The sequence below is a fragment of the Protopterus annectens genome, chromosome 12.part0, assembly GCF_019279795.1.
Source record: "Protopterus annectens isolate FY-2018-M chromosome 12.part0, PAN1.0, whole genome shotgun sequence".
Lineage (NCBI taxonomy): Eukaryota > Metazoa > Chordata > Ceratodontiformes > Protopteridae > Protopterus > Protopterus annectens.
This window is the reverse complement of record NC_056746.1, coordinates 283,647,821-283,675,449: the sequence shown is the minus strand read 5'-3', so window position 1 is coordinate 283,675,449 and position 27,629 is coordinate 283,647,821. Positions and strand designations below refer to the sequence as shown.

The following is a 27,629-nucleotide window of genomic DNA, read 5'->3' as shown; positions in this document are numbered from 1 at the left end:
TCAAATAAAGTTTCAATTGATATACTCCTTTACTTTCAAATATAACAGCTTGTTATTCTCCACTGACAAACATTAAAGTACTACGCTTTGTATGACATATGAGCTTTCTTTACTGACTCATACTTTATAATATGAAATTTTTCTATATTGTTTTTCCAATAAGTATATGTACTTTGTGATTTTACGCACTATTCCTTTTTAAGACATTTCTTCTTATATTAAATATGATTTAATTTTGTTTTATTTTGTATTCTATGTATGTTCGCATTGTACTGTTTTGTATTCAATCTATGTTCTCTGGAGCTTTTCTCACCGGCCTTCACTGAAAATGGGCTACCTGGCCCAGTAGACTTTCCTTGTAAACAAATGTCATTAAATAATAAATAAATCAATAAATCATCTTCCCAGTCAATCCAATCCACTCACCCACCATCTCAGACACAGGGCTGTGCAGGGAATCCCTAAAGTCTGACAGCCCACTACACTCTCGAAAAATATGTTCTCACCCACCTCTTTCCTGTCCATCATACCTCCGACATTTGCTATCCACCTGAGGAAAAATTCTTTGGAGTTTACTTGGGATATCAAAATACTTATGTAAATACTTCCAAGCAAAGATCCTAAATCTTCTAGACTTTGTTGAATATTTGGGAGATGCACATATTTCCCCCCCCACTGTCTCTTTGTGAATTGCTTATCCAATCTCTCTTCCCAATCCTTTCTAAGCTCCCCAGATTGATTCTCATAGTTATCATGCAATATTTTATATGCTGTACTAATTATTCCTTTTTTTAATGACAGCTTTTGTTCTAGATTCTATTAAAACTCTACCAGTACTAGTCTTGCATTTAAGAGCCCCCTATTTCTTTCTCTTTGCCTATAATCCGATATCAATCCTCGATAGGAAAGGCAATCTCTAACCTGCAGTCCAAATAAATTCTTGGCCTCTCCACCATTCTATTACCTTTCTCTTTCTAGTTATTTGCTTCCAATACCTTAGTTCCTTTGTCAGTTTTCTCCAACAGATTCCAGTGCCTTCTTGCCTATTACCTGTACCCCTAACCACAGTCATCCCTATGGGCAAAATCTCTTTTCTCCATTCTCATGGTGGTTTAGTTTGAAGAAAACTCCCTGCTATTTTATGAATATAATACTCTGCATGATTTGTGTTGCTCTCCTTAAGAGTCTGCATCCAAAATCCCAATCTCTCAATATTTCTTAAGCTTCCCCTTCTATCATCATCCCTTTCCACTTTGAAGTATAGTATTCTGCTTGTGTTATGTATAAGAACCTTAACTCTGTTGCTCTAAAATGCCCTTCAAATTGGGTAATCCTAGTCCGCCTTGTTCTATTGGAAGAATCAGATTATTTGACCCTTGCAGTCTTCCCTTCCTAGATAAAATCCTTCAACTCTTTTTTAAATTGCTATCCACAGCTTTTCTGATTGATAAAAATATGCCTGACCTGTGTATAAGTCTAAACGGACTAAAAGCATTTTAATTGCTTATATCTTAGTATCCATAAACATTACAAAGCTTCCAGTTTCTCAATTTTTGTATCATCTTCTGTTTAGTCTCTTCCCACATATCCTTAGCTGCCATAACAGAGTTATGCAATTTCTAATCCATACTCAAATACTTCATTTTATCAATATTTGCTGACATTTGTTAACCGGGCTAGTCCAACTGAGCCAGGGGCCCATTTTCAATGGAGACCCAAGGAGAAAAGCTCCAGAAATAATACAACTAATTACGACATTTACAAAATATTAAAGTAGGGTCACAGAACTATAGTACAAGTCAGAAATGTGTGCACAGCAGTACAATGCATAGATAAAAAACAGTTAACTAGTACAGATTCCAAAATTTGAGAACAGTATATAGCATTGGCCAAATAATTAAAAAGTTTAGAGTATTACACTGAGTATAGTATGAATACAGTTTATTAGAGCAAATACAAGGAAGAAAAAGAGTTGATAGGAAAAAGCAGATAAGATGAGGAGAGAGGAGACTAGTTCAAGTGGGGGGTTTGACAAGGGCATGACCAAGTCTTCAGGAGAAAAAGTTTAAGCTCTTTCGTAAACAGGTATTTATGCTGAATGCTTCCTATGTTGAGAGGGAGTGAGTTCCAAGCATGGGCTACAAAGTATTTGTAAAGGGTCTTACCAATGTTTTTGTTGGGTTTGTACAACTGAAGAAGGTGTTTACTGGCAGTACGGCAGTGACGAGGGGGGCTATAGATGGAGACTAAATTGGAGATGGAGGGACAGCATGAGGGTTCATAGTAGCTGTTTGGAGAATTCTGGCCATTAAAGTGACTTAAGGGCAAGACAGTGGTGAGATTTGTAAGGAAGTTTAGTGGCAAATCTGGCAATTTTGTTACAAGTTTGCTCTAGTTTAGTGATAGATGTTTGAACATGAGTAAAGGCAGGGGCAGCGTAAAGAAGGCAGGATAGGAGAAGAGTCTGAGAGAGGAGGGAGGGTTTGGAAGAGGGTGACTTTTGATTATGAAAGAAAAGTCCAAGTTTCTGGTGGGTCTTTTTTATACTTCTTTAAATATGAATGTCAAATTTTAAACCATCATCGATGAGAACTCCCAAGTAGTTTAGCATGGGGTTCAGGTTTAATAATGGTGTTGTTGAGAGAGGATATAGAGAAAGAAGCTTTGTGCTGGGCAAGTGTTTTAGGAAGGAAGAGGAGGAGTTTGCTTTTTTTTTTGGATCTAATAGGAGTTGGTTATCAGAGAGCCAGGTTTCAACAGAAGAAAATGTTTGTTGAGTGAGAGCTAGTAGATCAGGGGGGTCTATATCAGAACATCGAAGTATTAAAACTTCGGATGTTCTGATATTGAACACTATTCAGCGAATGCCAAGAATACCAAAGCTGCAGAACAGTGAATTCTTTCCTCGAGAAAGAATTCAGTTGGCCGTTTCTGTTTCTTCGCTATTCTTAGCACTGTGGTGGAAAGTTAAGGGTTGGGTTCAGGTAAGTGTGCGACTGTTTGTACGTTAGGGTTAGGGGCGGGTTAAGTGAGCTAGGGTTAGGGGGCGGGTTAGGCGTGTGTGCGATAGTGACAGACTTTAGGGTTGGGGCAGTTTAAGTGAGTTAGGGTTAGGGTTAGGGCGCAGGTTAGGTGAGTGTGCGATAGTGACACACCTTAAGGTTAGGGTTTGGGTTAAGGTAAGTGGGTAGATAGTAGTGCACGTTTAGTTTAGTGTAGCGTTAGATGTAGGAATTTAAGTGTATGTGTGTGGTTGCTGTTTGTTTGATGTGCTTGTGTTGTGCGTATGCGTTTCGGAGCAGCAAATTTTTTCCATGGGAAAAAATTCGCTGTTCTGGATGTTCGATGTTTTCTTGTTTAGATGTTTTGGGGCCGATGAAATAGCGTTCGCTATTTTCATCTTTCGATAACGTAATATAAACGCAATCAGGGATGTTATGGGCAGAGGAACTGAGAGTGGAGTAGTCAGCGTACTGTAGAAGTGTAGAGAGGTTAGTAACAGAGTGAAGTTTATTAGTGACTATATTAAACAGGAGGGGGCCCAGAACTGATCTTTGGGGAACTCCAGTATTAACAGGGAGGAATCTAGAGAGAAAAGCTTTCCAGCAGACAGATTCCTGCCTAATTAAGAGATAGCTAGAGAACCAGTTGATAGAGAAGGCAGAGAGATGTAGGTCTGAGAGTTTTACTTAGAAGTTTAGAATGAGAGACAGTATCAAAGGCCTTTAAAAGATCAAGGAAAAGACTGGAGACAAGGAGGTTGTCGTCACAGAGTTATCATATTCCCATAAATATGGAGCAGTTTGTGTGTGGGTACAAAATTCACTACTATTGCTTTTGTTTTAGCTTCATTAATTTTGTATCCAGAAAAGATTTGAAACCGTCTTAAAATATTCCACAACACTGTAATGTCTCTTTCTGGTTTTGCCATGTATAAAATAATATCTGCAAACAGAGCCAGCTTTTCTTGACTACCATACCAATTATATCCTTGAATTGCTGAATCTCTTATTTTCTTTGCCAGTGGTTCTAAATATAATGCAAACTCTGCCTAGTTCCTCTGCTCAAGCAGAAATCATCGGAGAGGGCCCCACCCACTTTAATTCTCGCCTCCGATCCCTCATATATTCTTCTAATCAGCCTGATAATTGTATCAGGGAAAGCAAATGCTTCCATTGCCCTGCTCATGAAGTCCCAGTCTACTCTGTCAAATGCTTTCTCTACATCAAGACCCACCAATAGCAGTGGTATTTTCTTACATTCTCCTTCCCTCTGGATCAGTGTTCTGTTAATATTGTCAAATGTTTGCTCCACCTCCACAAAACCACACTGAGCCATATCTATCAATTTTTGTATCACTTTTGCCATTCTTTTAGCCATTATAGACATGAACACTTTATAATCATGGTTTAATATTGAAATGGGCCTGTATGAAGCTGGATCCGATGGATCTTTACCCTCTTTAGGTATTACCATCACCACCACCTTCTTCCAGGATGTTGATACTTCTCCTCCTAATAAAGTACTGTTAAATAAAACCTTCCAGATCTTTCAAGTTTTTCCCTCCTAGCTTCCAAGCTTCCACAGGAATACCATCCATTCCTGGGGACTTTCCTGTAGATGGGTTATACATAGCCATTTTTCTTTTCCTATCCTGTTAGTAATTGAGCCTCATCTACCTCTAACCTTGGCATACTTAATTCTTCCATAAACATTTCCATTTGTACGTTTTCTTGATTTCTATATTTCTCTGCTTTATACCAACTTACATAAATTTCCAAAATATTTTTAATACTTCTGCAGAATCTCTGATCTTCCTTGTTACAGGCTCCCTAAGCTTGGTGACATGCCTTTCCACTTTCTGTTGCGCGAGTCATTGTGCTGAAAGCTTTTGTGCTCTAGAATTATCATCAAAAAATAGTTGCTTAACAGCAATCTTTCTACATTCGTGCATATTATCAAGGTATTTTCTGTTTAGCATTCTGCAGTCTTCTTTTCTTGTTCGGAGAGATTGTCCCCGTTTTGCAATATGTTTTGTCCCTCTAATTCTTCCTGCTTCTTAGCCATACCTCCCTTTCCTTTATTTCCACACTAGTTTTAAACTCCACTTTAATTTTATCCCACTCCCCATCTATATTTTATCCCAATCCCTATCTATATTTTCTGAAGAAATTTCTATCTTCTCTAGTAGCTTCTATATTAATACCAAAACCCATTCCTTAAATTCTTCTCTTTTCAACCAATAGATGGGAAAGTGCCAGTGTCTCATTTTTATTTCAAATTATTGGAACATGATCTGAAATAGTTACTAAGTGAATTTCAGGACTTTCAATTAAATGCACATGTTTCTGGGAGATATAAATTCTATCTAGCCTAGCCCCGTTTTTGTATCTTGGAGAACATGTAAATTCACTCCGAACTACTAGTACTGAATGCACATCTTCCATGCCAAATGTTTTAAAAATTTCTTCAAAAATCTACCCTACTTTGTTATATGTTCCTTTCTTGGCCCCTAGACACATCTTCACTGTTGGAAACCAAATTCCAGTCCGCACCTACAAGTTATATTCCTTGCTGAAAGGTGATCATTTCTCCCAGAATATTCTTAAGCTCCATAATAGCTGTTTTAAGTGGAATGCAAATGCATGCCAGTATAATCCTCCTCCCTTGCCAGTAGCCCCTTGGTACTACACATCGGCCATTATTCTCTTTTCTTTCTTCTTCTATCACTATTCTAGCTCCTCTTGCAAGTAATACAAGTACTCTTTTCCTTTGCCCCTGATATTCTGCTGAATAACCATCCAGAAAACCTTTCTTTATCAAATTCACATGTTCAGTTCTTTCCAGGTGTGCATCCTGTAGCATGTATTTGCACTCTACGTTTTTAATATAGTTCACTACTCTTTCTTTTTTTTTTTATATCTGTAAGACCATTCAAACTGAAAGAAATTACAGAAAACATCATTTTCTTATAATAGCTATTATTACCACCTTTTATAACTGCTTTTTTGTTAAATGTCTAGTTCTAATTTCAATGTTATATACATACACTCTTCACCAGGGTGGTCTTTTATGCAGTTGTTTCTTGTCGTATCCATTTGAGCCTATGCCACATCTTACACAACTTTTTGTTTTTTTGGAAAGCCCTCAAAACAGAATAACCAACCCTCCCCACCCCAACTTAATAATACACAAAACTATGTATGTCTTCAAATATTGAAGTTTCTTTACTTCCTAATAACAACAAAAGTTCTAAATTGATAGCCACACAGACAGGCTAGAGTTAACCAAAAAGAAAGGTCATGCCAAGACGCATGGTACAGCTTATGCTATTAGTAAGTGCTATGTGATTTTGCCTATCCTTATAGCTCTCTCAGCTGAGAAAAACACTTTCTCAAAGCCACTTCTCTTGATCAAATTGTTTTCTAGTGACATGCAGACCAGACACAAAACTGCAAGTAATACCTTTTTTACCAGAAAAAAGCCTTAAAATATTCAATATTCTTTTTCATTTACATGCTTTGTAATAAACTTGTTACTGGTTAAGACCTAGGGTTTTAACCCAGTAATTTCCTATGCAAGCATGGAAAAAGCATGCTGATTTTTCTTTTGTCATACTCTCTTAACAAGACCTTTTCTCCCTCTCCCCCATTGCAGTGCCTACATTTCTTAAAATTGTACAAATAAAAAGAGACAAAGGGAGAAAAAAAAAAACAAAAGTACCTATGTATATTAGATTCCCATTGCATTAAAAAAAACTGAGAAAACTACTTCAAGTCAAACTGGTTTTGTCTTATCTTTAAAGCTCTCCCATCTGGGAAAACTCCTGATTGCTTCCAGAGAACATATGTCCTACACATTTTTTCTGTTCTTTTTCCCTTAGCCAATATCCTTCCACCAGACAGCCAGTTTCTCTTTATCAGATTCCAGCTGCAGAACTGCTACTACGTATACATGCATTTGCTAGATAAAAGCCTCATAATATTAACCAGGCTTTTTTTTTTTTTTTTTTTTTTTACATTGCATTGCCTATATTTATCAAAACTGTACAAGAAGAAATAGAGAGGAGGGAGAAGGGAGAAAAAGAAAAAAAAACTGTTTACAATCCCCATTACACTTAAAATGGCATGTAAAGAAAACCATACACCACAAATACAGTACTATTAAGAAAATAAAATGTTTTCTTTACTTAAGTTAGCTTTCTCCCCTCTCTTCACCTCCCCAAAGCATTTTTCCTAACATTAATGACATGAACTAGGGCAAATACTTTAGAGTCCCCGCCCCTACCAGTCCAACAAATTCTGAAAAAGTCCAATATTTCCAGATTTTTCTTGTTCTATCATATTTCACAAATATAATTTCTGCACTGTAATCCCACAGTAAGTTACTAGTTTTATTACTCTTCTTCTCCTGTGGAAGTTTGGAAGCTAGGAGGGATGAAAAAGATAAAGGCCTGAAATGTTTTAACATTATTTTAAAATGAGGAGAAGCACCAATATCCTGGAAAAAAGCTGTTGTCTGTAATAACTGAAGGCAGTAAAGACCTATCAAAGCCAGCTTCATATAGGACCATTTCAATTTTAAACCATGATTATAAAGAGTTTATGTTTATAATAGCTAAATGAATGGCAAAGATGTTGCCAAAATTAATAGATATGGATCAATGTTACCTGCTTCTTAAACTAAACGTAGCACATTCTTGCATCTGTAAATATGTATATAAGGTGGGAGGTTGGCAAAATTGCTAAGGTGTTTACCTTACAGACACAAGGTGTTTGGTTTGATTCTTACTTGGGGTAATTTGCTAGGTTTAAAATGGCCCATGAGGGCAGTTAGCCTAGTACTAATCTATGAATCTGTACTTTTGTATTTTAGCATATGCCTGCATCTGTAAAGGTTTTGTTCACTTCTTATGTAATTCTGTTCACCCAGGACATGCCTGCACATGGTCCACTGAGATCAGTGCACTACCTCAGTAAACAAATATAAATAAAATAACACAAAATAAAATTAAATAAATCTGGTTATGTAGAGGGAAGGCAAACATTTGACAACATTAATAGAACAATGACGATCCAGAGGGAAGCAGAATGTAAGAAAATACTAATGTTGTTGGTGGATCTTGATGCAGAGAAAGCTGGGATTTTATGAGAAGGGCATCAGAAGAATTTGCATTCCCTGACACAATGTTGTTGTTGTTTGTCTTTTGGCTTTTTCTGGGTAAGGGGGTTGCCACAGCGGAACTCCGGTCCGCTAATGATTGGCAGTAGATTTTTACGAAACTACGAGGTGCTAGCTTGATGCCTAACCTTCAACGAAGGCACACCCATTTATGCACGCATGTCTTTCGAACGCTACCCAACCACGGGGAGGACACGCAGACTCCACACAGAAGGCACTCCCAAGCAGAGAATCAAATAGGAGAACCTCTTGCTGTGAGGTAACAACGCTACCACCGTACCACTGAGGCTACATGAGGGATCGAATGCAAATTTAAAGTGGGGGGATTCCTCTCTGATACGTTGTAGGAACCAAGCAAGGGCATCCCCTTTCCCCTTTATTATCTGCATTATATTTAGAACAATTAGCAAAGAAAATAAGGGGTTCAAAAATTCAAGGTTATAATTGGCATGGTAATCAAGAAAAGTTGGTTGTGTTTGCAGACAATATTATTTTTTACCCAATAAAAAACATAAAAAGACAGCTCAATGTAGAGGATTTTTTTTCAGGATATTTAACGAATGAAGTCAAAACAAAGTCTGTAGCTGTAAACTACTAGCTCAGCAATGCCCATATTTATGGGAGCATGATATATAGTTACGTATTTAGGAGTATGGGTTAAAAAGGATAACTTTATAGCAACTAAGGATATGTGGGAACAGACTAAACAAAAGATAATGCAAATAGGAGAAACTGGAAGGTCTTGGTTTATGGATATGGATAAGACAAAAATCAGTGAACATGTTTTAGTTCCTTTAGTTTTATATACAGGTTAGGCATATTTTTATCAAGCAAAGGAGAAGTTATGGACAGTAATAAAGAGTTGAAGGATTTTATCTAGAAGGGGAAGAGGACAAGGGCTAAGTGGGATAAAATGAATCTTCCGATAAAACAATGTGGTTTAGGATTACCTGATTTGAATGGATATTTTAGAGCTAAACAGTTAAGGCTCATGTACATAACACAAGCAGAAAGCTATAATTCAGATTGGTAAGGGATAGAGATGAACCAGGTGGGAAATTTAAGAAATAAGGAAAGAGCTGGTTTCAACTTAAGGATCTGCATCCAAAATAACAGCAGCCAAACAGAATATTATACTCACAAAGTAGTAAAATGTATTCTAAGAACTAAGCCAACACGAGACAGACTGAGTACAGGCAAAGAGAAATGGACAGGGGAATCTTAAGTGAAAGGCCTGCTCTGGTAGAATTTTTAGCTGAATTTAGAACAGAAACTGCTGTTAAAAAAGGGATAATTAGTACAGCATATAAAATATTGTACAATAACCATAAAGTACAGTTGTGTACACTTACCATAAATGTAAATGTTTGAGTGTATTCACTGTTGCAGTCATCACATTTGGGTTATCTGCCTGCAGGTAGCCCTCAGTCGGCCTGAATACCAGAGTCTTGGGATTTCTGCATCTGATGCTGTCGCTTCTTCAATGACGTCAGGACGTCACGGGTATAAAACATGCAGCAGACGCCATTACATCAGTTTTTCTTACTCCAGATGTCAGGAGCCCCCTAAATAGGAAGCAATTACATGGTGTGGAACACCCCCAGCAAAAAGCAAATATCAATGATATAAGGTATGCCAAACAAAAAGGATAGGTAGAAGTAAAAAGAAGTCAGGGGGTTGGAGAGAGGGTAACCAGGAGTGCAACAGTGAATACACTCGAACATCTACATTTATGGTAAGTGTACACAACTGTACTATGTTCTTCATGTTTCACTGTTGCTGTCATCACATTTGGGTTGATTCCCAAAGCCGAGGATGGGTGGAGGCAGTCAAGAAGCATTAGGGCTGGCAAGCCGGCCCTGTAAGACTGCTGTAGCAAATCCAGCTCTGGATTTAGAAAAGATAGGTAAGCAGTAATGCTTGGTGAAGGTGTGTACAGAGCTCCAGGTTGCAGCTTCCAGGATGTCCTTGGCAGGGACACCCCTGAGAAATGCTGTAGAGGTTGACGTAGCCCTAGTGGAATGTGTTCTGATCCCCTGTGGGTCAGGTTTCCCATGGTGTTTGCAGCAGAAATGGATGCAGTGCGCTATCCATGTAGAAATTGTTTGCCCTCTGCCCCTGTAACAAAACTGACTAGCAGCTGGTCAGATTTTCAGAAAGGTTTAGCCCTGTCCAGATAGAACCTAAGCTGCCTGTGCACGTCCAGAAAGTGCAGGATCCTTTCCCTCATATTCTGAGGCTTAGGGAAAAAGGTTGGCAAATGAATGGATTGGTTTAAAGCCACACTAGATACCACCTTTGGCATAAATGATGGGTTAGTCCAGAGAGACACTCTTCTTGCTGAAGTGATGGCTAGAAGTAAAGCGGTTTTCCAGGAGAGGAATTTTTAACTCTGCTGAAGCTGCAGGTTCAAACGTGGAAACGTGAGTTTTTCCAATACAAAGTTAAGGTCCCAGGCTGGAGTGGGAGCTCTTCTGAGGGGTCAAATTTTTTGGCTCCTCTCAAGAACTCTTTGACCAGAGGATGAGAGAAGAGGGGTGGGCTCAGTATTACAATGAGCTGAGATGGCAGAGGCAGGAATCTTAACTGAAGAGAAGGATAGGCCTTTGTGGAACACTTCTGTTAAGTAATCTAGTATAGGAGGTAAGCTGGGCACACTTGTGTCCATTCATTGAGACCGGCTCCAAGAACAGTATCTTTTTCACTTTTCTGAAGAGGATTTTCTAGTAGTAGGTGTTTTCTGCCTCCAGGATGACATCCAGCACCTGTTTATTGAGGGTTCAGGGGATGAATCAGGCTGCTAGGTTCAGCGTTTGTAACAGAGGATGCAAAATTTGGCCCTTCTGCTGGGACGGCAGGGAGGGGGTCTGAGGCAGGTGGCAGTACTGTCAGACTGCGCAAAGATAGATACCAGTGCTGGCGTGGCCAGTCTGGTGCAATCAGGACTGTCCTTGGTTTGTCCTGTTTAATCTTTAGTAGAACCTTCGAGAGGAGGGGCGCGGGGGAAGGCATAGATAGAGAGGTTTTCCCATGTAACAGACAAAATATCCACTTTCCATGCTTGGCTGTGGAGAGTTCTGGTGCAATATTTGCTCAAATGAAAGTTCTGAGGGGAAGCAAAGAGATCCACCTATGGTGCCCCACACCTGTGGATCAGCAGCTTGAATGATTTGGATTCCCATTTCCACTTGTGCGGGTCCATGAGATTTCTGCTTGTCTGCCCATGAATTTAGTTTGCCTGGCAGGAATTGAGCTTGCAGGTGCACTTGGTTGCTCAAAGCTGTATCCCACAGAGCCATGTAACCAGCAAAGTGGGTAGGAAAGGGTTCCCCCCTGCTTGTTTATGCATCGCATAACTGTGGTGTTGTCTGTCTTTATCAATAGTTGCCCTGGAAGAACAAGGTGTTTGAAGGCTGTCAGAGCATTCTGTATAGCCAACATTTCTTTTTGATTGATATGCAGGTGCATTTGCTTTGGGCTCCATTTGCCTTGAATACCTTGTCCTGCCATGTGAGCTCCCCATGCATAGTGTAATGTGTCTGTTGTTAGGGTTTGGGCGGCAGGGGGTAGAGTGAAAGGGAGTCCTTTGCTGTGGTTGTAGGCCTCTGCCCACCAAAGAAACTCTGCCCTTAGGCAAGGAATGATAGGAATCATTGTTTCCAGGTCATAAGAAAGTTGAGAGTTTTTAAGTACCATTGACACTTCCTCATATGCAGTCTTGCATTTGAAATTAGTAGAATGCAAGAGGCCATGAACCCTAGGCCTTGCAGTATTTTTCTTGCAGATAGCTGGGTTTTGGTGGCCAGTAGATTAAAGTAAGTTGTCAAATACATTTGTTTTTCTGGAGTGAGGAATGTCATCTGGGAAGGAACATTGTGGCCTGGGCCTAAACAGATGACGCAGTAAGAAAGAAAATCTCTGTGAGGTATTTGCTTTCCACAGGCAAGACAATTATTAACTTTTTCTGACATCGGGTAGAGCAAGAAAAAAGGATCCCCAATGTGGTACTTATCAGGTCTGAAACTCGAAAACGAAAATTTCAGGAGTCGGCCGACCGGCACTTGCGAACTGCTTCTGCTTTGGGCACTGCACAGCAAGAAAGACTGATGTAATAGCATCGGCTGCATGCTTTATACCCATGACATCCTGACGTCATGGAAGAAACGACAGCATCCGATGCAGAAATCCCAATACTCTGGTATTCAGGCCAACTGAGGGCTACCTGCAGGTAGATGACCCAAATGTGATGACTGCAACAGTGAAACATGAAGAACATCAAGGAAGCCATCAGAGGATGTTAGAAAAGATTGTGAATTGCTTATCTAATCTCCCTTCCCAAAGATGTAATGGGAGGAAATGTGTACAGCTCCCAAAAATGCAACAAAATCTAGAAGATTTAGGATTTTTTCTTGCAAGTGTTTGCATAGGTATTTTTGTATTCCAATCATACTCCAAAGATTTTTTCCTCGGTTATATGGCAAATGTTGAAGATGTGATGGGAGGAAATTTCATTTTGACTGATTAGGACTTTTTCAGACCCAAAATGATTAAGTCAAAGCCAATTCCTTAAATATCAAGAGTAAATCACATCATCTTAAAACAAATCAGAGCTTCTTAAAGTGAACCTATCACAGTTCTACACACTCACAAAAGCCAAGTACTATTAAATTAACTAAAGAACTAAGAAACATTCAAAAAAATTTAATGGCTAAAAAAAACTCTGTCAACATTCTAAAAAAGTCAATACAAACTGCATGTTGAAACAAATCACAAAAATAAAACATATGCCAAAAAAAAACATTATTCAATAAATTTGCTTAAAGTTTTGCTGCTCTCAACTTGAAAATACAATTAACTGATATATCCTGGAGGTGCAGAAGCATTCAGTTTCAATTGCCACATTGATTATCTGAATTCTACACAGGTCTCCCACTATAATTCTGATTAAGTCCTAATCAAGTAGAGGATGAAAGCACTTATTAACCTAAATCAAAATAAAACATTTAACCTGGAAGTTGCGTTAGTTCTCTACCTACACCAAACACTACATGTGCCTGATATTTTTGGTTAATTCGATTTTTTGGGACAGCACAGTTAAACGCTCTTTGTTTCTGGTTCTTAATTCTGGTGGCTACAAAAAAAGCCATTACTAGCAAATGGAAATTAAAGGCTAAACCAACTTTATCGGAAGTAGTGAATATTGTAACAGAGATAAAAGAATATGAAGTGGGATTCTTTAGAAAATGGTAGGAGCAAATTTCATAGATAAACTGGAAATTACGGGAACACATGCAAAATAATGTTTTAGAGCAAGAGTGAGGTTTAAGGGAAGGCAGGAATTGAGTAATTTATGCTATGTGGGATTGACAACTGTATTAAAGAAAGTATATAAATGTACCATGCCTGTAACTGTGAACATATTAACATGACTTGTTTTCTGTATGTTTGCCTAGGACTTAAGTGATAATTCAATAAAGGTGTTAAAAAAAATAAATTCACACCTCAAAATAAAAAAAAATGAATTTCCTGAGATTAATGTCAAACAGAAAAAGGCACATCCCCTGGGGTGTCTACTTCGAAACACTGAAATCTCATAACATTGAACTTCAAAACATTGAGACCATAACATGAAAACCCCAAAACAATGAAAACTCAGAACACTGAAAGTATGCATCATAACACAGAAAACTACAACACATATGTAAATTAACATTCCCTCCACCGATAACACCAAACTAACAAACGCACTTTTTACTACATAAAGGCAAGTCTCCTGCACTCCACATTCCCCCGTAAATGAAATATACCAATGCCTAAATCGTACCACAGTGGAAAAAAGTTACACCCCTCCCCCATAAATTAAATATACCAACTCCTATACTGTGCTACAGTGGAAAACCGTTAATTTCCTTACCCCACTGTAACATGATCACCATAGAGAATGTTAACATATGAATGTGTTGCTTTCATGGAAGTTAAGTTAGTTGTTCTGAAAAGTGCTGAGAGAAGTGAATAGGGGAAAAAGTTTCCAATCTGTACATATTTTAGGCCAAAAAAGTAGACATTATGTTTACATTCTGTATGCTGATTGCAATACAGTGAGGTTAGGAAATTAACTTTTTTTCCCATTGTACTGCGATCTTGGAGTTGGTATATTTAATTTATGTGGGGGGGAGCAAAGTCCCCCTCATGGGGGGTACAGGGGCCTTGCCCCCATGCAGAAACGTAGTTAAAAGTGTGTTTGTTAGCTTGGTGTTGTTATAGGTAGAGGGAATGTTATTTACATGTGCACTGTAGTTTTCAATCTTATAATGCAAAGTTTTCACTGTTTTGGGTTTTCAGTGTTTCAGGTTTTTATTGTTATGGTCTCAGTGTTTTGAAGTTCAATGTTATGAGATTTCAATGTTTTGAAGTAGAAGTGTCAGGAATTCTGCTTGACGTCAAAGCCCCCTAGTGGAAACCAGGGGTCTAAAGCAAGTAGATAAACAGGAGGACAGCAACCAATATCCACAACGGTGTGCCCATAATCTTCCATGTGTTTGCATTTTATGCATCAGGCCATAACAAAAAGCCTCAACGCCTACGGTGTGAAATCTTCCATAAAGGTACAAGACAAGTCACTGGCAGGGGACTGGTAACTTGAAGACAGGAGGAAGGCACCAAGAATGTGAACACAGGAGAAAAATATCAAAAATATCAAGACTACTCGTTCTTTTGCCTCCCTCCCTGCTAGCCATCAGTCCCCTCCATGGATCTTGGGTCCATTTGCTCATTAGGGCAAGGAGGTTCTCTCCACTCTTTCCAATGCAAAAGACAACTGCAGAGCCATCGTTCAAGCAATCATGAAGGTTGTTTGTACATCAATGACCTACTGTTAACATGGAGCACCTTCATCCCAGTGGCCTGAGAGTCTGGCTTCACCCCCAGACCAGGGCCTCCTACACTTTACAGTGGATCTTAATTGTTCCCAGACCAGAACACTACTCCACTCCCTACACTGTAGTCTCATCATTCTTTGAGGAAGAGTTCAAGAGCATGTTTTCTAATTAGCCTAACTATACCTCTTATGGTTAATGTCTGCAGTGAAGACTGGACTCCCATACCTCCTGTCTGCATATCCAAATTCCAGGGAATGTGCAGTAGAGGCCATTTTCACCTGCTTGACAAAGCCAAGCACACATCCTCGGTCTGGTGTTGTGTACTAGGTGCCTGCTCTCACTAGACACCAGTAATGCAGTGATCAGAATGCCCCCCCCCCCATAGGATGGGCAAGGTGATATCAGCCACTGACTTCCATCCTCCACTGCTCAGCTCCACCTGCACCTGAGCTGTTACTCAAACTCAGGCTAAATGGGTAATAATTAGGACTTTATTCCCCTATACCATACAGACTGACCATTCTGAAAGCAAACGGCCACTGCTCATTTCTTTACCTACTAGAAAAACAGTTAACCACAGTTAACGTCTCCTGTCCCTTTTCATACTAAATAGGACTTGAACATCTTTAAATTATGTTTCTGGACTCACCGTCTCATCCTAATGGTTGTTTTATTAACCTCCCACTCTTTGTAACTAATCCTTCATGTTCCCCTCAGCCATTACTCATTTAAAGAAAATCTCAAGAGTACCTGTAAATCTTCAGTTTAGTACAATGTTCCAGGCAAATGTGTTTAAAATTATGGCAACCAGGAAAAGCAAGGGAGATGACCATCCTTTATTTCAGAGCAACCCGAAATTGAAAGCTTTGACATAAATGTAATTTTTATACAATTTAAAAAGTTTTCATTTGGGCTCAAACAAAAAGAAAATAATACAAACAGCAGCAACATACTATACATAGCAGGACTGCGCATTTTAATCCAGAAAAAAAAATTAAGTGTCTAAAAAACACCACAGAGCTACTACACACAGTAAACCTACCTGGATAGTAAAGGTTCCCTTTGCTGTATCTGTTTGCAGATGAATTTCCATGTCACAGACAGATTTCCCCTCAGACACCAATTTATGACGTAGCTTTTCCAAAGCATCACTTCCATTAGAAATTAGCTCTCGAATGAACACCTGATAACAACAATGAAAGAATAACATACAGCTGCATCAAAAAGGCCAATGGAATTGTAAAAACTAACTGAATTTATTTACTTTAGTAATTGACAGATTTCTAACTGGAGCATTTCAAAATGCATCTTTTTTACGCTATATCTGCTCTAAGCAGACAGGTCTGAGGTTATGATGGCATCTGCAAGAAATCCAACAGTATTAGGTATATTAACTATAATAAAGTTATGTTCTACAAGATAATTCTAGAACTACTGTATGTTAAATTAAGTGACATGTTTTTCCTCTTTCACTGTAACCAGGTCCTAACTGAAAATGGGCCCTAGTGGTCCAGTTTACCAACCTGTAAAATAAAAATGACCAAACTATGAACAAAGGTATGAAAGTTATTTAGGTAACTTAATTGACTACAGAATCTGTACATAGGTAGGAGTAATACACAGGTGACATACAGCAGTTACTGTTTTTACTCAAATACGGACAGACAATGCACTGTACATTTGTGCAATCTTCAGAGCTATCTGGTTACAAACACATTGAATAAGAGTATTACTGAATAATGCAACGAAATAGCATGGAACCTAAATGATAGCAAATTCCAAAAAAGAACTGTAAAGTCAGAACTGTAAAGTCAGAAATGCTATACAAGTCATACAGTGTGACCCCAAGGAACATGAAAAATCCTTCTCAGGGTTCTTTACATCTTTAATGGCACTGACCATGCTACATTACTAGAAAACCATACAAGGATCAATATATGTAACTAATGCTTACGGAGTACTTAACTGTTAGTTTCATCTGCAAGTGTATATGTACACATTACTCCAGTCTAAAATCTGCCACTGCTTTTATTTATTTATTTTTGCATCCTTTTATCCCAACCCATATGCGTGCCAAACATTTAGTTCCTGCCACTAACACATATTTGTTCCCAATCATGGAGCAAGTGGCATTCACACTGTAGCCCTCATCGAGGCAGCCATGAGAAATATTTTTCATTTTTTGTTATAAATCTTAAAATGGCAACTGATGTTGAAGACTTTATTGCATTCCCATGTGGTCATCTATGCCCTTAGAAGACTGCTGCACAGATGCAGCATGACAAAGCCAAGCCTGTTCCTGGCTCCCTATACCAGCATTCCATACATCCATCTCTGCAGTAAATGTTGACACAACAGTGAGTCATTTCTTCTTCCTCTCCCCAAGATGGGTGAATCATCAACTGCTCTCTCTCTCATCCTCCCATATCTCAGATACAGATCAGCTGTGTGTCTTCTAGCCTTGTCAGTACTTCTTCCCCTGTATGGCATACAGACAGGTTATCTACTGCTTATTAATAACCTAATGCTTCAGTCTAAGCAGTGTGTACCCATCATGTTGACATGGTATGAAAGAATGTTTCTCCAAAATATGTCTTGAGCTCCCTCTATTCTGCTTATAGAAACTAGCGGTTTATTTTATGACAATGATCTTTGTTGGTTTTGACTCTCTGCTGCTGTCCTTGTTTCTCTATTTAGTGGCTTCTTTCCTTCAACAACTTAATACAAGCTCTATTAAGTTTGGTAAATCTCCCAAGAAAAAGCAGTTTGCTTTAAGCTTTGTGAAGAACACATAACATGTTGTTTTTACAGCTTACTAACTGCTGAGGGATCGTTGTGCTGATCTCTACAGTACTCACCTTCCTGGAATAGCTAACTGCTTCTGGCTAGGTGGAGACTGGCCTAAATGCACCCTCACCAACATGTGCCCCCAATACCTTTCAACCTCTTTGCACAAAAAGTCTGGACAAAGACAAAAAAAAACGTGAGGGACAAATGCCCAAAGATAGGCACATCTTTTAAATATTGCTTTTATAAACTTAGAAAGTTGCTATAGAAATATGTTTCATGTTAGCATGCATTTTCTGAAGGATATAAAGTATGAAACTCAGTTTATGTAATTATTTAGGGATTTTAATCCTTGATAATCTGCCAGGAAACAATACATTTTATGACAAACAGCCCAAAAATAAGAGGAAAAAATTGGGACAGTTGAGAATTATGCCCCCCCAGCTATATGCACTTCTATGCTACTCACAATAACTTTACTGCCAGTCCTGTTCCACATTTTAGTCATACAAATGAGCAACCACTTCTTAAAGGGTACTCAACAAGTTATCCTCTTCACCTGAACTCTTTCCACTTCACCTGTTACCCAGTCTTCTCTTAATAAACTTCTTTATAATAGCTACATAAATCATCACTTCAGTCAGCCTACCTCTGATACCAGGGCTTTGCATGCTCTTCCCAACCTTCCTTTTACAATGGTATCTATACCACATTTGTACAAAAGGTGTCAGCATTACTCTGCACTCAAGTCCTAACTCTTCCATAGTACTTGCCAAGGGCTACTACCTAATGCATTTTCACTCTACCCCAACTACAGGAATAAGAGATTTAGCTGCATCTGCCTAGAGGGTTCAAGAGATGGTAGTAGTCGCACCAAAACTCCAAAAATTGGCTTATCTAAACCCTGCTCATCTACATAAAATTGCACACAGCTGACACGACTCCGGTCTTAAATTTGATACAAACCTTTCACGTGCCCTAGAAGAAAAAAGCCACACACTACATAGCCAAAAACTTGGAAATGAAACTAAGGGGTGAGGTCTTCCTACTCATCTCAAAAAAAAAAAGTTTGATGCACTGTCAAAGCCACCTCCTCAAACAAGGTCAAAAGAATTCAAACATGGTCATAGCACAACATCTTGTTAAAAGTCCTCTTTAAAATAAAACTTGTAGTCATACACAAACCACACTATAACTTTTTAGAAGAGATGAAATTACAACTACTGCTCCCAAGATATCTACACAAAGCCACATCACCACATATCATCTGTCACAATGCTTACTAAACACACACAGAACATGTGGCTTAATCTCATGAAAGTCCATATTCCAACTGAAAATCATTTGTGTGCCATATGACAAACACTCTAGGTAGCTCATCAGCCTTAAAGCTACATACTTGTGTATGATATCACTCTTTTTAAAGTTAAAAAATAAATAAATGCAGTATAACTATGAGATTCAGACACTACCTCATACTCTTCATGGTAAATTAATCTTACCACGACAACAATGAAGCCATGGGCTTTTGCATCAGTATCTAAAGTTTTTTACACATTCAAAAACATTTCAGTAACTGTCCTTAGAATAATTTCTAATGCTAGAACAGTCTATATATCTATATCTGTCTGGTCTCCTCAACAGTCTTCAACATATGGGAAACATAAGACTAATTACACAGGACACCTGGTCTTTCTGTTCTTACCATACTACAGCCTCAATGGGAGGTACAGCTGCAAGAGTCTCTCTCTCTCTTGTATCAAGAGTTCTCAAATGCTCTGTTTTCTTGTAAATGGACTGGATACATCACTTCTGGTTACTTGTGTGCTGGAACTTCCACTTGAACTTAATTTGTTTTCTTCTACACAGATTTCCAGATTTCCATGGGAAAAAATAAAAATGACTTGGGTCTGATGCTCTATAATCACTTTCATGCTGCAGATCTTCACACAACTTTTGCTTTTTGACGTCTCCACTATGTAAATCGGACAGCATTTCTACCTCGGATTACTTTGTGTTGATTTTTAGGCATCAGTAATGTAGCTGAAGTATGTAATCTTTTCAACTTTCTGCCCATTAACAACTGAAATGCTGGAAAGATGAAGACTGCAATGAAGGAGTCTTATATTCCAAAACTGCACAACAGCAAAGACCAAAGCTTTTGCTTTAGTTCTTTCTCATAAGATTTTTTTCACTGACTGGAGAGTTTTCTCCCCTTGTACACTGGAGTGGAGCCAGCTCTGTTGGAGCAAAGGGATAACTCACTATGACCCAGGCTTCCCAAGTTCAACTAGCAGTTCAGCTGCTTGTTGGAGCTGATGTAGAGAGAGGAGAGGAATAATGAGGCTTACTACACTTGCCTCTCATCAGTGGTGGGGGTGGGTACACTTTCTGAGGTTGAATTCCTGGTGAAGGCCAGGATCACACAGTGGGTGCTACAGGAGCAGGGTCATTAATTACATCACATGAAGGTATGAACAAAGACTGTAGAGCTGCTTGGACACTACGGGCATGCAGTGGGAACATTAAAGCTTTAATACAAAACATCTAATCCCCTATGTACATTAATAGCTCCCAGTCCCTGTTCATGAAACACTCACCTCAGAGAAGGAAATGGCTGTAGGGCTCCTGCCATGGCAGCAAAAAATTCAATGACAAATTAGGAAGATCAGACTCAATGGTCAGTGAGGAGAGACATAAAAAAAAACAAAAACAGAAAATGTATCCTGTGGAGTGAAGATAGCGGGAACCAGATGTAACATGTTTGAATTCCCACTCGCAGATAAATCTTCTGAAATCCTGACCTACATATTAAGGATTACTGACAATTATGACAGTATCGGGTATGCCTTTTTTCAAGAATATAAACTTTAATGCACGAATCACACTTGACGTTATCAGTCTGCCTGTCATTTTAACTGTGTCAGGGTACTTAAAATGATAGTCCAGTCATATGAAACACATGGTTTGGCTCAGCTATTACAAATCTTTCACTTGATATGCTAGCATCTCTTAACTTCAGACGACTGTCACGATATGAACTGTAGACAGCACAACGCTGCACCATTTACTTTACAACAACCAACATTTCAGTCCAAAAATTAAATCTCTTACTTCTTTCTTTGCACTTTTCTATTTTCAGATGTGATGCAGGCATTCTTTTCAAACATTTGTTTTATTAATTTGACTGGGAACTATTATTCTGTAAGCTTTAAACATTAAGCCATGAAAGCAACATTTTTTTCTGAAAGAAAATAAAAATCAGTTTTTTTTTCCTAATGATGACTTTTGTTCACTCTGTCCTTTCACTGTAACATCCACCCCTTGACCCAGAAGCAAATAGTGTGGTTCTCCTATTGGATCACAACTTCTACACCGTTTTGATTTACCACCTGCTGTCAACAGAAACAGCTTACTCACAAAGTTATATTTAAATGCTGTAGAGTGTTGTGGTGTCACTATCTTCCGGAGCATTCCACAACTCCTCCATTATTCAAAGCTCAGTTCCCAAGCTGTACCTAGTTCTAACAATTTTCTCAGAGTTATCTACCTCAAGACACATTATGTACACATTTTACAAGATACTGCACCAGTCCTGTTTGTCTTCTGGTCTTGATGTTTGCACAGATGCTCAGACTTTTTTTTTTCCTGAAGTGGTTTTCCAGTCCTTTTATAACAGAATATGACAATGTATTTTAGATCAGTCATTCCGATTGTACAAAGCAACTCTTAACTAACTAGAACTGCCCCCAGCTGCTGTGTGTTCCTGCCCCAGCATCCTGGTTAATCTCTCCAATCTGAGTACACTGCTCTAGGACACAGAAACTAACAACCTGAAGAACAAGGACCCTGGCCAAACTCCCTTCAGTCTCGACAGTTGAGCAACCTATCCCTGTACTTTCTCAGTAAAGGGAGCATGAAAGTATGTGTCTAAACTATCACGGCCAGTATAGCCTACAACTTATTATTAGATCTAGGTAGTTATAAAGCGCTAGCCAGGAAAACCAGCAGCTTTACACCAGTCTAATCGACTTTTTCCACCATTTAAAGACACTCAGAACCACTACTCCTTTTTTTGCATTAGGAACCTAAACTCCCTCCTTTTTTACCCTGCTTACAATAAATTAATTTGGGCCACCAGGTGGCAGACTTGTCCCTTCCAGGCCTTGAAGCCTTCTCCTGACCTATACTACACCTTTGCTATATACTGTTTTATCCACAGACTTGCTATTAAACTGTAGCCCATAACATATTTATTTTTATGGTTAGCTCTCACACACCCTCCAAACAGCTCTATTATCTACTCTTAACTTTATTCAAGTATTTAGGGTTACCTACCTACTGTAATCCCCGCTTCAACTGATTGTTCTTTCAGCTCCTTACCTCTCTTGTCTCTACCAGCTCCGTTCGCCCTGCGGGCTCACTCTGCTCCCCTACCCCAATTCCCACCCACCCCTACTTCTCCTAAGCTTATAAATCTTCACCACACCCACTTCCTCTCCAATTCAATCACAATAGTCATCTTGTTAAAATTCTACATACACCTCTCTCTAATCACCCCTAGTATAACTCCTCCCCTTTAAAGAACACCAGTAAGCTTATTAGTCACTATGCAAACACGACCTTTCCAAATTCAACTAAGGCTCCTAATCATTGTCTTTCTCCTACTTTCTCTAACAGCAACCTACCTGCTAACCTCATATGAACAGTCAAAATATTTACAGCTGAACTTCCCTAATGCATAAACAAGTACTATACCTCTAATTAACTCCCCGGAACACATAAATATAACATCTTTAGCTAGCTATTTACCTGCTAAATATCACAGACTGACCCATATCAAATACAGCTATCTAAAACCTAAAAAAAACTCTTCACCATTACTTTAACCTCCACAATCCCCTAAACAAACTATTACATCTCTCCTTACTAGATGGGGACATTCATCCTAAACCAGGACCAGGGCAAAAAACAAGCAGAAAAACACAAATTCATGTTCCAGCTACCTCAAATATCCCATCTAAATCTCCCAACTCACTCTATATAGCTCACATCAATATTCACAGCATAAATAATAAAACTGCCCACTCCCATGCTCTCCTGGATGTTCATTCCTTTGATATACTTTGTTTAAAAGAAACATGGCTAAAACCCACTACACGAGACGTTGAAATTATTCCATCTGGGTACAACATCTTGAGACAAGACCGCAAAGTAAAAAAAAAAAAAAGGGGGTGTTGATATCCTCTATAAAGAAGGGCTACAAATATCTACACTAGATCTTGGTTCCTCTTCTGAAAACAATTCAGAAATCATTAGCACCAACTTTCAACTCAATCCCAGCAAATCCCTAAATATAATGTGCATCTACTTGCCCCCTGGTAACAACAATCACCACTCTGGAAGGTATCCTTGCTGAACTCTCCACAAAAATTCCCCAAGAGACAACAATTCTTGGAGATTTTAATATAGACTGGAAGGACTGCTCTGCTGAATCACCAACCTCCCATATTAACCTTAATGGCTTCTCACAAACAATTAACTCCCCAACCAGAATTAATAAACCCAATAACAAAGAATCCATCCTAGACTGGATTCTAATAATCACCAACAACTCTATAATGTAGGAACCCTCCCTGATGATGTAAGTGACCATTCTCTCACTTACATAATCCGGCAAAGGTCGAGCTCACACAACCCAACCATATATAAAACAATAAGAAGCAACATAAACTTTAACCCCAATAACTTCCAAGCTGAACTAAAATAATGTGATTGGTCACTTACAAAATACCTCCCACTTGACAAAGCAACAAATGACTAACTCAAAATTCTTAACAATCCTTAACCACCATGCACCAAAGCATTCCATCAAAATTAAATCTAAACCCACCCCACGGCTTACAAAGAAAACCAGGCAGAAAATTCAGAGAAATGGGCACTATGGAGAACAACTAAACACCCCGAAGACCAACAACAATTCAGGCAAAAAGGAAATGAGACTAAGAAAGATATACTCGAAGATAAAAAAAACATTTACTTCCACCACCAACAGACCAACCAAAATAATCCACAAAAGTTCTGGGCTAGCAAAAACAGACTACTTCAACCAGGCCAATCCGCACCACCCCCCCTATAGGATCAAATTCCAACAATCCAAAGCAAACCGCTAATGCTTTTAATACCTTCTTCACTGAGACCATCCAAACACTTGCTAATCAACTAACAGCCGATAGCTCTGCCCTTCCAACCAATGCTACTAACTCTCTCCTAACTCTAAACCTGCAACCTGTCCCAACTTCCCTCATCTGCAACCTCTTAAGTAAACTAAAACCTACTACCCCCCCCCCTCAGCTGACCAGCTACCTGCTGAATACCTGCAAAAGGCAGCCAAAAAGTCATAGCTTATCCTGTATCACTGCTGATCAATAGAACCAAAGCACTATTCCCACCATCTGGAAAATCACCTACATTATTCCCCTACACAAGGGTGGAAAATCCAGAGAATATTCTAACTAACGTGCCATAGCTCTACTTTCCCCATTAGCTAAAATAATGGAAAAGTGCATCCACAGACAGTTATTAGACCACCTACTCCAGAACAATTTACTGGCCAACTCTCAACATGGCTTCAGGCCTTTCCACAGTACAACTGCACTCCTATCCTTCACTGACAGCATCAATAAAAACCGTAATAACAATCTTCTCTCTTCAGCACTTTTCATCGACCTTTGAAAAGCATTCAACATGGCCAACCACCACTTACTTCTCAATATTCTAAAATCCTTCTCTCTGGACACAAAGACTATAAAATGGCTCCAGTCCTACCTTGCTAATAGACAGCAGGCAGTGCTATGGGACAACAACCTCTCATCCCATCTCCCAGTTACCCTAGGTATTCCTCAGGGCTCTATATTGAGCCCCCTCCTTTTCTCAATATTTATCAATGACCTCAACCTTGCTATTCCCTTTAACTGTGTACAATACGCAGATGATTAGACAATAATCTGCTCAGCTAAATCTCAATTTCCAACTACAAACTCTAACTCAATGTTCAATAAAACAGAAAATTGGTTTCTACAATGCTGCCTCCTCTTGAGCCCCCCCCCAAAAAACAAACTCCTCCTCTTCACTCCTACCCGTAAATCACTCCCAATGAACTTTTCAGTCTTATCTAATAATGGTACACTCGTATCTCCCAATCCAACAACTAAACTTCTAGGGGTAACCATTGATAACAACCTGAACTTTGAAACCCATATCAACAATACCATAAAAACTGTCAACAGGAAACTAGGCTCCCTCTATACGATAAAACCCTTTCTCTCCCCACTAGCCAGAACCACTATTGCCTATTCCCACACTTCTTTATGCTTCTTCCATATATACTAACTTGTCAAAAAATAACCTTAACAAGCTAGCCAACGCTTACAACAGCATTGCCAGATTTGCTACTGCTTCCTCCTTTAGGACCCATCACTGCCACAATCTGAAACAATTAGGCTGGTTAGAGCTTCTGAATCAGATTCACTTTAATCAACTCACCATTGCGCACAAAACCATTTTCCAACCTACCAATACCCCAACACTTGCTTGTCTCATTAACCAGTATAAGAACCTTTCAACTTTACACTCATCTAATAACCTACTTGTATCAACATGTAAATCTAATAACATGGCAGGAAATGCTCTGTTCTCAAATGCAGTTGGAAAATATTGGAACCAACTCCCCCATGAACTTGCATCACTGTCTTTATTTACACTTTTTAAACACAATCTGAAACTCTCTTAAAACCCATTGGTTATGCCCCTGTACAAATCCAGACTAATTCTCATACTATATCCCAAATACCCTCTCTTAAGACCGAATTACTGCTCAGTGTTTTTTTAGATCAAGGCCTATCCTTGGCAAAAACATATCTTATCCTAATAGAGATAATTTAAATACCTAGTTAAATTCTTCTGCATATAATTCTAAAGCATCTTACCTAAGGCAGTCAACAAGTATTGTTTAAATTGTAAGCATTGCTGAACTGTTGAAACTTGAAGTATGCATTTGTTTAACAATTACTTTCTAGTTACTAATGAAGTCTTGTACATAAAGTCTAAAATATCTTATCTAATGATTGTAACATGTTTTTTGTATAAACTGTGAAGATTCCCGAAAGGTTTAAAATTTGTAGTATTTAACTGTATAACAACTAGTACCTGTATGTTAGTAGTCTAGTAATCTCTTGGAGATTTTCTCCCTGGGACTCTACTGAAAATGGACATAAATTCAGTTAGACTATCCCAGTCAACAAATATACAATAAATACAAACGTTCTTGTGCATGTCCCCTTACTACAGATCATCAATTACATTTATAACTCTTTTCAAGCCTCCAACTACTTACGTAGCAGTTCTATGGAATGTATGTAATGCTGATGGAATACCAAACAGGAGTCTAAGAAATCTTGACCTTCCTAATACAGTACAAAATGTCAGTTATTTGGAGATTATGTCATCTAGCTTAGTCTGCCAGAAACTCTGGTTTTAATTTGTTACTGAAGAAAATTTAGCATTTGGCATTCTTGAGACCATTTCTTCCACTGGGAGCCAAGAGTAATGTACTCTTAATCACTATCAGATCATGTGGATCAATACAAATGTGAAACTTTTCTTTCTTTACAATAGTGTCCACACTATTCACCCATTCTGTTGATACTAATGGTTCCTTAATGATGCCTATGTTTCCAGGCACTCTAGCTGCTATTCTACTTTACATCTGAGGGCTACAACTACTTTTCTGGAAGCATGAATCCCTGGCATAGAGGTGTTATGTGCTATAGTCTCCTAGCAAGATTCTTAATCCTACAGCACAGTTCTATGGCACAGGGGAGTATAGCTCCAACTCCATACTTGAGATTGATTAGTGGTTTAGAAGATGAAAGGGCTGAAAGGAGTACAAACTTGAGCGACAAACACTGGCCTACTCTGATGGCTGAACTATTGGTCTGGTGGTCATTTTGTCACATACAAAAATAAACTTACAAACTAAACAGATGCAACTGGAAAACCATGCAGGCAATCCTCATTAGCATACGGGTGGGAAGACTCGCACACCGGGGAGGGCAGAGTAGGTCCTTGCAGTGAAAAGTACCCATGTCAGTCACCAATGGATGGGGTTTAGGACCAAAGTAAAAAACTGATAGCATGAATCAGTACCTCTGCAATCGTCTCTCTCCCTATGGGAAAGAAAATGAACTGATTGACTTCAGATTGCTGATGGTCAGCAAGCCACAGAGGTACGAAAAAGGATTCTTTCTGAACTCTGTATGCACCAGTCTTGCAGAATATTACTGTCAATACTTTATTCAACATCTGAAATGACTCTGTGGTTGATTTAGAACACATGCAGTCTGTTTTTATAATATGAATTAATTTTACTATTACTAACTTCTCAGACAACACAAAATTATTAGAATTTTCCTAAGTGGAACTGTGCGAAAAAAGAAGAATATACATCAGATTTCTGTGCTTGTGCATAAGCAGTTTATGACCTACGAGTGCCAGCTGATAGTAAGAACAGATTAACAATGTATGTATAGCTCTCTCTCGAACATTTTTCAGCCACAAAGTTTTACATGTCATTTTAAACAAAAAAAGTTGCATTTCGCCATCTGTGATTAGTTTAAATTCTATATTCTGTCGATTAATTCTCAATATTTTCCAAAAGTCTAACTTAAGTTATTACCCTGGTGTTTTGGTGCATTTTTATTTTTAGACTTCACGGTGTCAAAT

The 27,629-nt window shown here is 38.7% G+C and overlaps 1 protein-coding gene across 1 annotated transcript in view; it reads right to left on the bottom strand.

Annotated features, from left to right (window-relative positions):
* TRAP1 (TNF receptor associated protein 1) overlaps positions 1–27,629 on the bottom strand; it is a 950,501-nt gene that overhangs the window by 796,087 nt on the left and 126,785 nt on the right. Inside the window, exon 4 of the mRNA XM_044089342.1 lies at positions 16,102–16,242. Coding sequence (XP_043945277.1) covers positions 16,102–16,242 — 141 coding nt within the window. The remainder of the gene's footprint in view (positions 1–16,101; positions 16,243–27,629) is intronic.